This window comes from Canis lupus, chromosome 28 (genome assembly GCF_003254725.2).
Source record: "Canis lupus dingo isolate Sandy chromosome 28, ASM325472v2, whole genome shotgun sequence".
Lineage (NCBI taxonomy): Eukaryota > Metazoa > Chordata > Mammalia > Carnivora > Canidae > Canis > Canis lupus.
In genome coordinates this window covers 11,202,822-11,219,948 of record NC_064270.1, presented here as the reverse complement: position 1 = coordinate 11,219,948, position 17,127 = coordinate 11,202,822, and the positions used below count along the sequence as shown (strand labels likewise).

The window sequence follows — 17,127 nt, the reverse complement described above, 5'->3', positions numbered from 1 at the left end:
CTGAGTTATTTGTGGCACTTCAGTCAGGCTGGAAAATGTATTCATGTAGCTGTTCTCTTGGCTTAGGTGAGAAACATTTGCTATTCTTTGTCTCCTTCTTTTAGTGGAAAAATGTTTACTTTTTATATATGCCACTTCTTTTGGACACTATACAACCTAAAAACGCCAAGTCTCTTTAACTTCAAGTGACAATTTCAAAACAGAGGAAAAATCTACAGGTGATACCCACCCCCATCCCCCATCCCATATCCACCCTCCTCCTCCAAAAGGAATTATTATAGGAGGAGGGAGTAGGGGAAGAAAGGTTTATGCGAAATTTTTTCTGGCTTCTGGGTCTGCTCTGGGAGCCTCCCCTGGGTACCACTGCCCCACCTTTGCCCACAGAGGCAGGGGCTGCTCACCTTTGACACTTCTATAGGTGGCAGCTGGTCCCTACCCTCATTAACACATGGCACAGCAGCAGCCAGGCAAGGGGGGAGCCAGTGCAGGAAGGGTCCAGAGGCTGGTTGATATGGCTCACGGCAGGCAGCTTGCCCTGTGTGCTAGGACTCAGGGAGGAAGGTGGGGCAGGGCCCGTCCACACCACGCTGTCCCAGCCCTCACCCCCAGGGTGAATCTCTACACAGAGGAGTCTACACATGCATTCCCCTTCAAGTCTCGCTGTGGCTGCCAACCCTTTTCTAAAACACAGGAATCTTTTTTATACATGAACATGTGTCACAGACTACCCTCTGCCCCCATAGGGATCCTTGTAAAATCCGTTGGTGACACCAAGGACCCAAAGCTGCTATAAATTCAGCAGCCCTTTCTGGTTTCCTTTGTTTTTCTAAGAGTATCTGCATACATTGAGGGGAGACAGTGCATACATGTGGGTGATGTATTGTTTATTCAGCCCACGAATGATGCTTGAGGGTATGATTGGATCTACAGACCCCTGAGCACCAGGCCCACATCTGATCATCCCTGGTGGGTGGTAATGAGGGGGCTACACCCTGTCTCCTACCTGGGCTGAGCACTGCCCTCTTCCCCAGGTGACCCACTAGAAGAGCTTCTGCCTACAGGTGAGGCCTAGCCCCCTCCCCCCCACCCCAATTCATCACCATTAGCCTGACCTTGGTGCAGTGACAGCCCTGATGCCTTAAGCAGGAGGCTGGGGCCAGCGCTGACACCGCCTAAACACCTGACAGATCTTTCCAAGCTGCTCTTTACCACTGTTGTAGCAACATGTGTGGATGGATTCTCCACGAATATTCTCTGAGCTTTGCCATTAGCTTTTATAAACATCTCAGCTTTGCAGAACGGTGCTTCTCCTGTGCCTTGCACCATCCGCTTCTTTATCACCTCAGCTCAAGTGCCTTGTCCTCGGGAGCCTGTCCCTGATCACCCACTCTAGAAAAAGCCCCCAGCCAGCCCCCAGTTCCTCTTTACCCACTTGCCTACTTTTGTTTTCTTCACAGAGCTTGTTAATATCTGATGTTATTTCTCTGTTCCTGTCTATCCCACCAGGAAGCCCCCTGAATGCAGGCACATTCCCAATGGCAAAAGAAAGCATGGCCCCTAGCAAGCTATAATTATAAATATAAATATTTTTAAAAATTAAAAAAATAAAATAAATATATAAACATATAAGTGATAATATAAATATAAACATACAGTGACATGCCCAAGATTACATAGCAAGTAGCAGCAGAGCTGGAATTTGGCCCCAAGTCTCCAAGATGCCGGACCCTCACTATGTGCTTTCCAACACACCAGGCCAGTGGTACAGCTAAGATTTGAACCCGGGACTTCAAAGTCAACCTGCTAACCACCAGGCTTTACCTTCTTCCCTAAAACAGCTTCATGCTGATTGGCCTGTCCACTGGAATGTAAATTCTAGAGTTGTGTTGTCCAATATGGTAGCCACTAGCCAAGTGTGGCTATGGAAATGTAAATTAATTAAAATTAAATAGACTTTAAAATTCAGTTCTGTCTTCTGTCCCACAGGGAAGGATGAAGCCAGCAGTGTGGAGGTGACATGGCCAGATGGGAAGATGGTAAGCCGGGGTGTGGCCAGTGAGGAGATGAACTCTGTGCTGGAGATCCCCTACCCCCGGGATGCAGACCAGCTTCAGGACCCAGCCCCACTGGAGGTGAGTGGGGTGTCTGGGCCTCATAGCCAGAAAAGCAGGCCCCACCCACAGTCCCATGGGCTGAAGCTGGACTCCCAGGAATTTGCAGACTTTGCCCCTAGAATGGTGGAAGTCTTAGCAAAGAGCAGGCTTCATAACGATTCCTCTACTTGTAGTTTAGGTGGGGCTTTGTAGTTTAAGAGGGACGGGTTTTGTTAGGCATCACGGATCCCACATGAGGGGAAGGAGCAGGAGTTGGAACTGAGTGTGTTCTCGTCCTTCCCCGAGTTTCCTATTCTCAGAGCAAGCGGGAGGGGTCCTGGAGGAAGGGACTGCCCCCAGGCCCAGAGTTAAGAGCACCCCTCATTCTGGGGTGAGGGCGATGGCTGCTCTGTGGCCGTGATTAGGAGGGAAACTGAGGTAGGATCTTCTCAACTCACTGGCGTCTCGGTTTCTGCCCACCTTGCAGTGTGGCCAAGGATTCTCCCAGCAGGAAAACGGCCATTGCATGGGTGAGTTGCCTGCGGGCCCCAGGGGATGGGGCAGAGGCCAGAATCTCCCTGGGGAATGTCAGCCGGAGCCCTGGCAAAGCTCAGGTTGCAGATGAGAGGGGAGAAGTGGGGAGGGAAATGTGTTGTTTGTCCCTGGGGCTCCAGATGCCAAGACGAGTACCATGTGACTCACTAAGGTGGGAGCGATGTTAGTGGCCAGCAGGCTGAGTCACCGCAGTTCTGGGAACGAGGGTGCTTCCTGCCATGAATACAGACAGAATGGGTGTGGGGAGGAGACACACCCAAGACAGTGCTCACTGGGAGGCCTGGCCCCTGGGGGCCACAGTGGCGATGGTGCACATGCATCTTCCATGGAGAGCTGGTGGCTTCAGCTTGGCCAGCAGGTGGAGCAGCAAGCCCAGGGGCTGGCAGACAAGGATGGGTATGGGGGGGGCGGGGGCAGGGGAGCAACCCGCCGTGGAGTGTGGTCACACAGCAGAAGGGAGATTGTAGCCTCGTGCTGTGCTGGGGGCAGGTAGCTCAACTCTCAGAGGACAACAGCTCTGTGAGGGTCCAGTGACCCTTCTAGAAGTCCTCCGAGGGCCTAGAGTGGAAGAGCGACAGCCAAGAGGCCTAGCATCTAAAAGACCCTCAACCCAATACCTTCCCTGTCAGTGACCAACAGTGTGGGGTCAGGTCAACGACTCCTCCTGCCTTTAGACGCTCAGGCAACATTCTTCCCAAGTCCACTCTGCCGATGCTCCTGAGTCCCAGGCCAGTGGGTTTGCTACTGAGGTTCAAGAGTAAACAAGACAGACACTCCCTGGCTTCCGGGAGCTTAGAGCTAGTGGGAGAGGCACGCGAGGAAACAGTGATGACCTCGCAGAGTGAGCAGGGCTGGGGGGGGGGGGGGGCGGTATTATGTGGGAGTGCAAAGGTGGGGCCCTACACCAGCTGGGGAGGGCCTAAGAAAATGCCCCCAGAAAACACAAGGTCTAAGCTGAGGCCTGGTGGGTGACGGAGAGTTTGCCAGACAGGCAGAGGGGAGAAAGTGTTCAGGTGGAGGGCGCCACGTGAGCAGAGGACCACAGGTAAGAAAGTGAAGGAGTACAGCTCTAAGGGTGGCCTGGGAGGAAATGAGTCCCCTCCACTCTCCGTGTGACCATTCTAAATAGATGGTGCATGTCCACAGAAATTCCAGCATCTGGCCTGAGCACCAGCAGGACTCTGTGAGGTCACACTTAGGGCCACCCCTTCCTTCTTATCACCCACCAGATGTTTATGTGTTCGTGCAGGGTGCAGAGGATGCAGGCCAAGCACCTGCCCTGGAGTGGCATTTGCTCTAGTGGGGGCAACTACAAACATGTGACCTGACAGCTGGATGAGATGGGCTAAGAACCCTTGAAGCAAGGTGTCTCTGCAGACTGTTCTAGACAGAGTGGTCAGGGAGACGACCTTTGAGTTGAGACCTGAACGACGAGAAGGCCCAGCCACAGAAAGAGCCAAGGGAAGAACAAGTCCAAAGAGCATGAGGCAGAAACAAGGTTCAGCATGTGAAGGGATTGGGAAGGAGGCTGGCGTGCCTGGAGATGGTGCCAGAGCCAAGCGCTAAGTCAGGGAGGGTCTTAAGGTGTCCGGACTCTGTTCCTAGGGCCCTTTGCAGTTAAGTAGGAGAGTGGCATGGTGTGATTCACATTTTCAAAAGATCACCCGGGCTGCTGAATTGCAGATTAGATTGGAGGGAAGTGTGGAAGCCAGGGTGCCAGCCTGGAGGTAGCTGCAGACATCCAGGCAAGAGGTAGTACAGGCTAGGATTAGGCTGTGGCAGAGGAGGAGGACCTGGATGCACAGAGGGGTACTATGGGGGCAGAAAGGCAGCATCTGTTGTAAAATTGCCTGTAGAGGAAAGAAGAGGAACTAGGGATCACTCCTATCTGTGCTTGAGCAGCTGAGTGGGTGACAGTGGTGTTGATTGACTTAGGCAAGATAAGGTCACAGGGTGGAAGAAGTTTGAGGGCTGGGGGATCTAGAGTTCCATTTTGGACCTACTGACTGTGAGATACACATTAGATTCACAAGTCTGGAGCTCCAGGGACAGGTTGGGGCTGGAGATAGGAATCTGGAATCCCCCATGTGTGAAGGGCCTACCTACAGAAAGTGTGGTAGATAGAAGATCCAGGACCAAGTCTGACACCCCCAACATGTAGCAGTCAAGTAGAGGATGAGCCCGCCGAAGGGATTGAAGTGAGGAGCAAGGAAGTTAAGACCTAGAGAGAAGGACATGCCCAAGATCACAAAGTAGGTGGGACAGCAGAGCCTGAGCAAGGACCCACTGTCCCACTCCTCCCTGGTGAGTGACTCCCCTCACCTTTTAGACACCAACGAATGCATCCAGTTCCCATTCGTGTGTCCTCGAGACAAGCCTGTGTGTGTCAACACGTATGGAAGCTATAGGTGCCGGACCAACAAGAGGTGCAGCCGGGGCTACGAGCCCAATGAGGACGGCACAGCCTGTGTGGGTGAGTAAGGCCCCACCACAGTCCAGTAGGAAACAAGGAAGCTGTCTTCCACTGGGGAGCTCTGGGGAGGCCCCATATCAAGGTCCCCATCCCCTGACCTCTCCGGGCTGCATGGAGTCTCCTTAGACCCCCACTGGGTCTCCCGGGAAGACCATGACAGAGGTTTAGAGGATGCCCACCACTACTAGCACCATCTGAAGGGTCCCTGGGGTGCTGTGCCCTGGCCAGAGGCAACTGTTTTTCTTATTTCTCCCCTTTCACATGTCCTAAAACAGATGTTCCTACCTTAAAGTCAGGCCATCTTCTCCTACCAGGGATATAAACTAGCTCCTACTACTCGTCTTTGTCTGAATTTCTGAACTGGTATTTGTCTTCTTCCTCCCAAATGCTTCCCCCCACCCCCATCCTACCCCAACCCCCTTTCTCTTTTTCCCATTTCTCTCTCTCTCTCTCTCCCCCATCCTTTTTGCAGCTCAAGTGGCCTTTTTAGGTGGGTATCCTTCTGCTGCCTTTAGAATCTCTGAGCCTCTCTCTCGGGCCTCATATCTTTCTCTAGGCCTTGGACTTTGCCTTCAGTTATATGCACTTTAAATCCCAACAATAAAGGAAAAAAAAAAGAAAAAACTAACAATCTTTGTGGAAAACTAAATCTCTCCCGCTGCCTGTCTCTCTCTCCACACCCAGTAGATTCTGCTGCGTGCTCCCCCTGAATGGACCGCAGGGGTGGCCATCTTTGAAAAGGGAAGTTTGGGAGATAACAACGTTTATGTAATCTTAGTTATTTGTGAAGCCTTTCTTTGCCTGTTTTCTGAGGAAAACAAAAAAGGAAAGGCTCCCCTCTTACCCCATCTACCCTCCTTCACTTCTTCAGAAGAATCAAGATCGTCCTGTCTTTTCTGTATTCTCCGGGGTCCCAAGCACCCTGTTTCACCCTTAACAAAGATGGCTCCCAGGCGGTTGCTTGCTCAGTTGATTCACTCATGTATCATGTGCCTGCTGGTTTGGCCTGTGCTGTTTCTGCTCTGTGCGCCCTGACTTCCTGTGGTAGAGAAAGCCTTATTGGAATTGGTGGTTATGATGGGAGGGGAAAGGGTGGCCCTTTGGGACTCTTGATAAAAATGTTAAAGTTTGAATTTGCTAAGTCTTCCAGCCTCTTTCTGGAGAAATTATGCCAATAAACTCTCTGCTGGATATTAGTGCCTAGCTGGTGAAAACAAAAATGTGTCTGGGGCAAGTAGATGCTGACTGGAATGCTGAGTTAGCAGCATTCCGTCATGTGTTACTTGGAAAGCAGATCATGAGACAGGGAAGATGTCTGCCCGGAGCATGAGCAGTGGTTTGGATAGTGCACCAATGTTCACATTTGGGGGACTGGACCAGGCAAGGATGTAGGATGAGCAAGGGACAGATGTGGAGGGAATATTCTGGGCCTTTTACCTGGAGGAAGTCGCTTCTCTACACTGGGCCTCAGTTTCCCTAAAGAGCAAGAGATTTAGTCTGATATATCCATAAAGCCCTTTCCTTTCTAAGACCCTTCAGTCTGGACTGAGACATGGCTAGTCTCAGGTTACCCTGATTTCTAGAAAGAATCTGACAACTTGGTCTCCTCTGCAATATGCTTAGAAACCTGGAAACTTCTGTAGCCAAGAGCACCCTTTGGGAATGATGTAACACCATAGAATACTTTCACAACCAGCTTAGGTAGTGAAGGCTTGTTATAAATCACAGATCTGTTCTTCATGAGGAAAAAAAAAGTTGCCCCAAGATATAATAAAATCACACTTAAGAATGCAGCAAGCATTTTAAAAACATATTTACAAAAACGTACCGTTCTCTAATATAATAATAATACTCCCAATAAATCACAAAATATGAATTCCTCATAGCTAGTACTGTCTTTACACTCAGAATAGGAGCTTAAATGAAAAGGTTCAAAATAAAAACAGCTACATTTTCACAGGAAAGCATCTAACAACTTAAAAATTGCTCCACTTCTGGGAAGCCCACTTCTGTGTGTTCACATAGAATTAAAGGTCTGGATGGGTCTGGAGAAGAGGCTCAGAGAAATGAAGTGATCTGCCCAAGGTCACGGAGCCAGCTGGCCCCCAGCCAACGCTTGAGCCCTTTCCTACCATGCCATCTTGTCAGGGGTAACAGACAGTGCTGTCACTGTTCAGACTATTCCCTAGTCATTCTGAAAGCTGCTGCTTTTTAGAAATGAACAAGTAGATCTAAGATAGTAAGATAAGTAAAACCCAAAACCCACAGAGGCAGTGGTTCCAAATGTAATGGCAAATGACAAGATAACAGTGTCCATTGACAGGCCACACACGACAGCACGAGAAATAAGGGACAGGACAGCTAGTGAGACAGCCTGCCAAGGACATCAGAAATTCAGGATGACAGCAAACTTCAGAGGATACCTCATAAAGTAATAACCATGAATCCTCGCACAATGAGTTTCTTATAACAGGGTATATTTATGTCGTTTTACCCTACTTGGTGGTGGGGCCAGATGAGTTACAAAGAGGAGTTCCAAATTCCCCCAGCTGTCAAGAACACAACTGCAATGTCCCAACTCCAGGGTAAGAAGACTTATTTTGGATATGATTCATTCATTCAACAAATATTAGTTGAGCACCTACTATGTGCCAGGTACTAAGCTAGGCCCTGGGCATACTATGGCAAGCAGAAATGACACAGTTACTGTCCCCACACTGTCTTCCTCCAGCCAAATGGAGGAGTCCAGTGCCTGGAATGAGAATAGGACTTATAGGGGCTTTCTGAAAGATCTAGCCAGATACTTGGGTTGCTACACCAGCAAGCAAGCTCTTTTCTTTTTTTTTAATATTGTATTTATTTATTCATGAGAGACACACAGATTGAGAGAGAGGCAGAGACACAGGCAGAGGGAGAAGCAGCCTCCATGCAGGGAGCCCGATGTGGGACTCGATCCGGGGTCCCCAGGATCACACCCCGGGCTCCAGGCAGCGCTAAACCGCTGCGCCACCGGAGCTGCCCAAGCAAGCTCTTTGCATTCATTCACTCAAATATTCATTCGGCAAGTATCCATTGAGAACTTCCTGTGTGACAAGCACTGAGTCCCTTCTACAAGGAAGGTGACACAGTCCAATGAGGGGATCAAGTCTCCTGTTCCCGAGATGCTTGTATTGAAAGAAATACGAGGCTAAAAGATACAGGAGGCCAACCAGGTACTGACCCAACTCAGCATTACCTGCCCCCCAAAAATAGGGCCTCCCCAGCGGGCTAGGGGAAATCCCTAGCTTTCTCAGAAATCCAGGCTTTCTGAGCCAAGTGCCCCCAGTCCAGTGCTGAGCTGGCCCCAGAGGGGTGGGCACCAAGCCACACCCACGCTAGCCAGGTACAAGATCACCATCCCTCTTTCTTCCAACTCCCCGTCCCCTGAAGCCCGCAGGTGCCCACACCCTTGCCTTCCCCTTCTAAGCACAGACAATTCAGTCCTCCCTTTGTCCCTTAGCCCCACTCGGGCTCCTGACTACTACACCAGACTTGAGTTTGTAACAAAAATTGCAAACAGCTCCAGGCATGGGCCGAATGGCATGGGCCTACGAGGGATCATGCGAACAGGAGCCGTGCCCCATCTGGGGCAGCCCTGGCTCACTCTAGTCATAACAGTAACACTAGTAATAATACCATTTTAATTCTGCCCAAGAACACTCCTCTCCCCAGAAACGTACCCCTTAACATGAGAAGAATAGCCACATTAAGCGAGCTTGGGGTGTCTGGGCCAGATCTAAGCTCTTTAGAAGAATCAGCCTGTATAATCCTCACAATAATCCCAAACGGAAAGTGCTGTGACAATCCCAGTTTTACAGAGAAGCTAAGTGGCTTGTCCGGCTCACACAACTGGGACAAACAGAGGAAGGACTTGATCAGAGCAGTCTGCCCACCCCCCCAGCTTGAGCTCTTAACGTGGAGCTTCCTTCCCATTGGGGGTGGCTAGCTGGTAACACGAAAGCCATTATCTCTCCATGCTGCCTAGGGGCAGAGGATGGGTGGGGAAGGAGGAAATGGAGTCCTTGAAGAGCCCAGGGTCTGTGACGGTCACCACGGAGTCACACTCCAGCTGCAAGGAATGGTGGCAGTGCCCCTGCTGAGTCCTCTCACCAGCCAGCTTGGCTGGCCTTAGCAAACACGGAGCTATGAATCACCCACGCAGCCTCTTCAAGCATCTACTCAGCTGCCAGCCCTGCTTTGGGGAGGTGCCATTCTGAGGGCCAAGAGTTTGATTATGTGTCACTCTGGCTGCTATGGCCCCCTCCCAGGGTCTGGGCCTCCCACCCTGACCGGTACCACTGAACTGTGACCCACGCAAGAACTCCACTCCAGCCTCCCAACAGGGCTGCTGGTCATCTCTCCGGAGCCCCATGGAGACAGGAAGACAAACGCTTCATTTCCTCAGGGAACCAGCTAGGTTTTTCCAGCAGATTCCAGAGTTATACCCCACCCAGACTGCCAGCCCAGAAGGCAAGCCAAGTCCCTCCCCTCCTCGCCTTCCCTGGGGTCAGCCACGTCTCTCCTTCAGTGTGGGCCAGAACCCCAGCCACATCCTGTCAGGGCTGATGTTGTGTCTCCTTAGCAACAGACACATCCCAGAAGAGGAAGGAGGAGGCGAGAGAGCACGGGTTGGTTAACACCACAGACAATGCCAACCCCGCCTTCAGCAGCCGTCTTCTTAAGGAACTGTGGTTGAACAGCAAAGTGATGGAAGGGTAGACCATGAGAGAAAAATGAGAAACAAGAAGAGAAGAGACCCTTTCTCAGGGAAAGGAGCTAACATTTACGGAACGCCTATCATACGCCAGGAACTTTACATGCATGTCCCCACGAATCCCCACACCCATGCTGTCGGATAAATGTTACTCATCTGTTTTATCACTGAAGAAGCAAGGCTCAGAAAGAACAAGTTCCCCAAGGTCATGTAGCTGGTTAAGTGTAAAAAGCCGTAATTCAGACTGGCAACTGGTTCCAAAGCCTGTGTTCCTAAGCCTTATGGGGAACCATCCCCAGCTAATTGACACCTGGGCAAATTATTTTTTTAAAGATTTTATTTATTTATTCATAAGAGACACAGAGAGAGGCAGAGACATAGGCAGAGGGAGAAGTAGGCTCCCTGCCCAATGTGGGACTCGATCCCAGGACCTCAGGATCACACCCTGAGCCAAAGACAGACGCTCAACTACTGAGCCACCCAGGCGTCCCTGGGCAAATTATTTAACAGACTGGCACTCGGCATATGTTGGTTGGACACATACTGTGTGCTGAGCATCACTCTTGTGGCTTGGCCTGTACCTCTGTGTCCAATACTGGCAAAGATTCCCGAATAGCCTAGAGACACATGGCAGGCACTAAAGAACATAATAAGTAAAGAATATAGTGTGTCAGAAGGCGCTAAGTCTCTCGGAGTGGAGGCAGCAGCGTGAAGGCCCATTTAGAGTGCTGGGCCGGAGGCAGAAGGGCCCTTTACACAGAAGGGTGAGGCAGGGTGGGCCACTCTGGGAAAGAGGCATTTGAGCAGAAATGTAAAGTAGGTGTGCTGTCCTCCCCAGGCTCAGTTTTCTCATCTGTAAAATGGAGATAATACCCACCTCACAGAGTCATTGTATTAAACAAGATGATATAAAACATTTGTCATGGTGCCTGGCACATAGTAAGCCTCAAATAAATCTTAAAAGGTTAATAATATTAATCAGTAGCAAAGTTCAGGACAGAGCCTGTGTGTGCTCAGTGCCACAGTTCCCAGGGCTCCCAGCACTCCCTGCTGTGGCCCGGGTCACCTGGGAGTCTGCAGTGAGGGAGACGAGGAGGACCTGACCCCCCTCGGGCAGCTGACAGCTTTGCAGGGAAGAGACCTCAAACCAAAAATAGCCATAAGGGAGCAGAGCAAACCTTCCTGGGGCTCAGGCTGTGGCCCTGTTCAGCTGAGTTCTCACACAACACCAGTCCCAGAGAGAATAATCCTAAAATAAGGTAAACTGACCAAGGAGAGTGTGCAATCCACCAGGCTATGCGGAGCATAGGTCTACCGGCAGCTAGTGACCCGGCCTGAGGATTGGGCCCTCCGCCGCCACAGACGCCTAGAGCATTAGGTACAGAGGGACCTGAGAAGTCATTTCGTCCTGCCCCATCCTTTTCAGCTGTGGGGCCCAAAAGGAATGGTGACTTCCAGGGACCACAGCCTAGCAGGGAGTCTGACTCCTACTTGGGGCTCCTCCTTGCTCACTCTGCCTCCTTCTCCAGAAAGCTCAAAGTATTTCACAAGCACAGTTGTGTCCACAGTTTCCAAAAATATGAGACAGGGGGAGGAGGACACAGAGCAGAGTTCTTTCCGTGGTGCTGACCCACCATCAGAGTCAGGGTAAGTGCCCAGCAAGTGAACCCATGAACCATGCTTGGCTCATGGAACCCCGCTAAGTAAGATCCGAATGGGGATTCTAGGTGCACAGAGGGTCCTACACAGCTGAGAAGGGAGGCTGCAGCGAGGTCGGAAGCAGAGGGTGAGGGTGGGGACAGGAGGAAGACCTGCATCACCCCTTCCTGGAAGTCCCTGCCCAGAACCTCATGAGCCTGACCCACCTGCCAGGAGGGAAGTCTGGGCCCAGAACAACTGCTGTAAAGGGAGCTCATGGTCCGTCTTCATAGCCAGCCCCAGAGCAGCCATGAAGGACCTACCACCTAGAATCATTTAATGTATGGCCTCCCTCCACCACAAGATCCATCTAAGGGCTGACTCTCCTCCCTCCACCCCAGACCTGAGTGCAGTGCTCCTGGGGAAGGAGAGAAGTGCAGTCACCTCCCTGGCCGCCCATGGGGGGCCGTGGCAGAGGAACAAGCTTGGGCCACGGGGAGGAAAGTAAACCCCATACACACCTTCATTGCACGTTCAGCTCCCCCAGCTCAAGATTTACAGACACAGAGAGGAAGGAGGGTGGAGAGGGGTCTCAAAGCCTCACCCCCACGCAGAATGTGTCTCATATGCCAGAAAGCCACATTCTTTCTTAGAGAGCTGGTCCAAAATCCTCTGGCCCTCCCTCCCTCCTTCCTTCCCTCCTTCCTTATACCCCTAAAATGTTCTCTTCGCCCTGAGACCCTGGGATCAGATGGACAAAGGCTTGACTCCCAGACACCCCACCTACATGACCTGTTAATGACCTTGAACATACTACTTCCTCTCTCTGAGCCTCAATTTCCTCCTCCACAGAATGGGGGAGCCCGGCAACCTCACAAAGCTGTTGAAAACCTCACAAAGCTCAGGCATGCAAGGTGTACAGTGCCGTGCCTGGCTGGTAAAATGCAGATATTATTAAAAGATCTGTCCCAGGCCTTTTAATCTCTTGCTTTCACTTCTAGCACTGCCTGATTTTACAACAATCCATAAGTCATTAACTTGGGCGATGTTAAACCTATAAGAATCCTTCCCAACGAGACACATCCATCACTCAAATGCAGAGTTCATTTGGGGACCAGGTTACACAGTATCTTCCCTTTGAAGAGCTCCAGCCCTGTATTTAGATCTGCACTGGGAGCACAGGGCCGATCGGTAGCCATCCATTCACCTGCCTCTCCAGGTTCTGCGAGCATCCATCTCAAGCCAGCCATCCTCTCGCTCACCTCTGAACCATCAGTCATCTCCCAGCACCCATCTTCTCTGTATCCATCCACTTGTCCATCTGTCTATCCATCCACTCACCCACAGTACTTCACTCCGTAGAGCCCCAGACCCAGACTTTCCAGGAAGCAGCCCCACGGGGATTTACCCCCTTAAAATGGTGGTGTTCAGGGAGCACCAGGCAGGGGCCAAGTGAGGTCAGGATGCATGCTTCCTCCTCTCACCCTCTCCTCCCAGGTCAGGTGGAGATCGTGAACAGAGCCACGAGATCATGGCCACGAGACCACGGCCAGAGCAACTCAAAGCAACTGCCCAGCACAGGGGATGGCCTAGGGTCACTGCCTCTAACCTTTAATTGAGTTAGTGGCCACGTGCAATTGTATCATTCAGTGGCCACTTACCTGTCTGTACCTGCCTATGCTACTTCTCCTTCTCGGCTCACATTGCCCCGGAGCCAGAGGATTTCACATCTGAATATTCCTGTCCTTCCTGGTGGGCTGCATTTCCCATCCACCTGCCAAGGGCGAAGCACTGTGACAGGCACATGGGGCAGAGGGAGGGAGTTGGTGGAGATGAGTAAGACTAGGTCCCCAGCCTTCAAGAGTTTCCCAATGGGGGCACCTGGGTGGCTCAGATGGTTAAGCGTCTGCCTTCAGCTCAGGTCATGATCCCGGGTCCTGGGATGGAGCCCCACATGGGGTTCCCTGCTCAGCAAAGAGTCTGTTTCTCCCTCTTCCTCTACCCTTCCCCTGTGCTCCTGAGCTCTTGCGCACTCTCTCTCTCTCTGGCGCGTGCTCTCTCTCTCTCTCTCTGGCTCTTGCTCTTGCTCTCAAATAAATAAAATCTTAAAAAAAAAAAAAAAGTTTAGCAAGGAACTAGGGACAGGGTAAAAAGCCATTGCCTTCCACAAAGTCCAGTAAGCTGGATATAACATTTCCCCCTTCCAGGGCCTTGCTCAGACTGCTCGCAGGTGCTAGCTGGTCCCCAATCACTTTTCCATTACAGCAATCGATAACTTGAATTACTCCAAAATAACTAGGCCCATCATGCCTCTGCAAAGCTAATTTTTCTGTGTCCGCATTTGCCCACGTGTTTCTCCCTGGGTCTGAAATCTGTCTTTATGAGGCAATCCAGGTAGAACAGAGTCTTTCACTGTGACACACTGGTAGAACGAGAGCAGGATTTGGGGTCTGACACTTGGGTTTAGGTCTTTACTCTGACACTCACTAGCTGTGGGCACTTGTCGAGCTACCTAACCACCTGGAACATCAGTTTCCTCATCTATAAAATAAGAATTCAAATATAGCCACCTACCAGAGTGTTAGAGAACTAAATGGAATAATAATGTACATGAATGTTCCTGGCATATATTAGGGAATCAGTGAACCCTTGGATAAATATGTTTATTCTATGCAAGAATCTTAAACCTAGCTTTAAGTCTGTATCACAAGGCTGCCGTATAATGAGGTCCTAGTGTAACTTCAGCAATAATAATAATATTTTATTTTGGAGAAACAGATTATCATCTACAAAGATGCATTCTCATCGTGCTGGGGCTCAGGGTAACAGATGACAGAGCTGGGACTCAGGGGAGCTTAGTGCATTGCTCGGGGTTGGCAGACTGCTACAGCCAGCCCTCTGACTCCTTTCTCACTTTTCCACCTCCCCTGCCATCCCCAATTCAAAACCCCAAGTCCGGTGCAACTCCAGAACTCATGCTAAGTTCTGCCATTGGGCAGATGTGGAACCGCCAAGCCCGTTAAATAGCCCCTTAGAGGAAGAGCCATGAGCTCTGCACAGTCGGCCCTGGGTGCTGCCAGAGATTAAATCTTCCCAAATTTGCCTGAGAAGGGTCAGATGGAAACCTCAAAGGGATCGGGAACACCTATTTCATGCGGAGCACATTCCCAGCCAGTGTCTTACTGACTCCTCAAACCCCTTGTTCTCAGCCTTTTCTTAGGGGGTGATCCCTTTTGCAAATATGCTGAAAGCTGCAGATTCTCTTTCCCAGATAAAGGCACATCATTTTGCACAGAAGTGCAGAAGGTGGGGCCAGGGCTCAGAGCTCCCAGGGTAAACCTGGGCTGTTTTATGATTTTCTTAAGTACCAGGGACCTTCATCTCTTTTGGAGGCCTCACCCCTCATTATATCAAACATTGTCATAGACATCCACAACTCATACTAAATTACACACACACACACAGAGTTAAATTACAGTTGACTATTTGACAGTGTTACTTTTTGTGATATACAGTGAAACATTCAATTCAGTTTTGTGTTTTCTTTTCCTATTTTGGAGCCCATAAACCTTTTTGGCAAATTTTATTGAAATGTACCGTACATATAGAAAAAGACACAAATCTTAAGTGTACAGCTCAATGAGTTCTCACAAAGTGAACCCATCTGTGTCACCAGCACTCTGCTAGAGAAACAGATTGTGAGCACCCAGAAGCCTCCCCAAGGCCTCCTTCCGTGCACTGCACCCCACCCCAGGACACCTGCTCTCCTGACTTCTACCACCATAGATTCATTGTGCCTGTATTAGAATTTGTTATAAGTGGAGTCATAGCTTGCACTCATTGTGTGTATCGTTGCTTTTGTGGAACTGAAAAACTTTTATTCGGGTCTCAGACATTTTCTGAGGCCTGTGAAAAGGCTCCTAGGCTCTAGGTACTGTCGAAATCAGGGGTGCTTGACCTCATTTTCACACTAGAATCTCCAGGGAGATTTTTTAAAAATCCTGATGCCCAGGCTGCACCCCCAGAACAATGAAATCAGCATCTCTGGGGCTAGGAACCGACATCGGTGTTTCTCTTGCTCACCAGGTGACACCAATTGCAGCCAAGGATGAGAGGCACTAGTCCAAGTAATTTTGTAAAATATTAGGTTCCCTATTTTACAGCTGGGGAAGGAAGCTGAGGCTCAAGGAGTCTCCACCATGTGCTACTCTCATGAAGCCTGAACTCCAATTCAGGTCTCACCAGGATCACTATTTGCATTGCTTTCATCCTTGGCCAATAGTAAAGCCAAAACCAGGTGCAGGTGCCTCCTGCCAGGAACTTTCCTTACTGTAAGTCCTTCCAGAGCTGCGGAGAAGGGAGCCGAGTGATCCCAGGAAAAGGGCAGCACCCCAGGGGCTGGCTGTAGGGAGAGCCACCACCAAATGGATTCCATCTTTGCTGCACGTCCTCTGAAAGCAGGTGGAAGTGGCTGCAAGGTTCTAGGAATGTTTCCAGCTGCTTGATTCCGGGGTGCAGTGCACGACTCCACCACTTGGTGGCACAATGAGCTTCTGTAAATGCTGGGGTTCTCCCACACCCCAGAGGACGCTAGAAAGCAGAGTAAGGCGGCAGTGAGGACAGGGGAATGGTAATCCAGAGCTGCCTGCCTGTTCCAGGCTGGCAATGGGGAGGCAGAGACATGGCTGTGACTGGACCCGTGGGAGAGCCCACGTCCCCCATAACTGAGACACCAGAGGAAAGCCAGGGAGAGAGAAGCCACACCTCACCTGCTTCTCCCCACTCTGCCTTCACCACGCTGCCCCTGCAGGCCCCACAGTTCTGTGGAGAGCACAGCCCACCCGCACTCCCATGATGCCTAGAGGTACCAGCCCTGGCTGGGAGGGACCAGGCACAGCTCCACGTTCTTATCTGGCGATCTGTCAAACCCTCACCTAGCATGGCTGAGGACCTTGAGCTCTGACAGGGTCCCCGAAGCTGGATTGATCATCTTCCACAGTTTGGAGTCACATTGCCTAGATTCAAAGCCAAGCTCTGCCCACTTCCTAGTTGTGTAACTTTGGGCAAGTTATTTAACTTCTGTGAGCCTCAGTCTCCTCGTCTATAAAATGGGGATAATAGTCCACACCACAGGGTTGTTGTGAGGACTGAATGACTATGTGGGGTCATAGTCTAGTGCCTGGCACGTAGTGATAAATGTTAGCTACTATTTATTATTATTGCTAATAATAACCCTGCAAACAGGACAGAAAGAATCTACCTGCATGTTAAAGAACCATTGTGATCGCCCACACACACCCCAGGTTTGAGCACAGGCAGTGAGTCCAGCCTGCCTCCTGGTTCAGGCAAAGGCCCAGCTGCCCCTTCAGAGCAGCAAGTTCAAGTGTGAAAGCCACCCAGAGTGCCACTCAGCACCACCCAGAGGGGGATCTCTCCAAAGCCCCCATCCTGAGGCTGGACATTGTCCCCACAGTCTGGTGAGAGCCTCTCTTTGTCCACAGACCTGAGTGTGTGACCCTGGCCACCCTGCAGCCTAAGGCAACTTCCATCAGGATACCATCCCTGTGGTGTCTTAGTGAGCATTGAGTCAGGTTCTAAATTTGGTATTGTCAACC

General features: G+C 50.7%; 1 protein-coding gene across 5 annotated transcripts in view; it reads left to right on the top strand.

The window, feature by feature from the left end:
- Window positions 1-17,127, top strand: part of CRTAC1 (cartilage acidic protein 1) — a 156,346-nt gene that overhangs the window by 128,559 nt on the left and 10,660 nt on the right. For 2 of the 5 annotated variants that reach the window (XM_049103092.1, XM_035707801.2), the window contains exons 12-15: window positions 1,987-2,132; window positions 2,581-2,623; window positions 4,978-5,121; window positions 5,594-5,611. In XM_049103092.1, the coding sequence (XP_048959049.1) occupies window positions 1,987-2,132; window positions 2,581-2,623; window positions 4,978-5,121; window positions 5,594-5,611 (351 nt within the window). Of the gene's footprint in view, window positions 1-1,986; window positions 2,133-2,580; window positions 2,624-4,977; window positions 5,122-5,593; window positions 6,318-17,127 lie in introns of those variants that run through there. The other 3 variants (XM_035707804.2, XM_035707802.2, XM_035707803.2) reach the window with 2 other exon arrangements.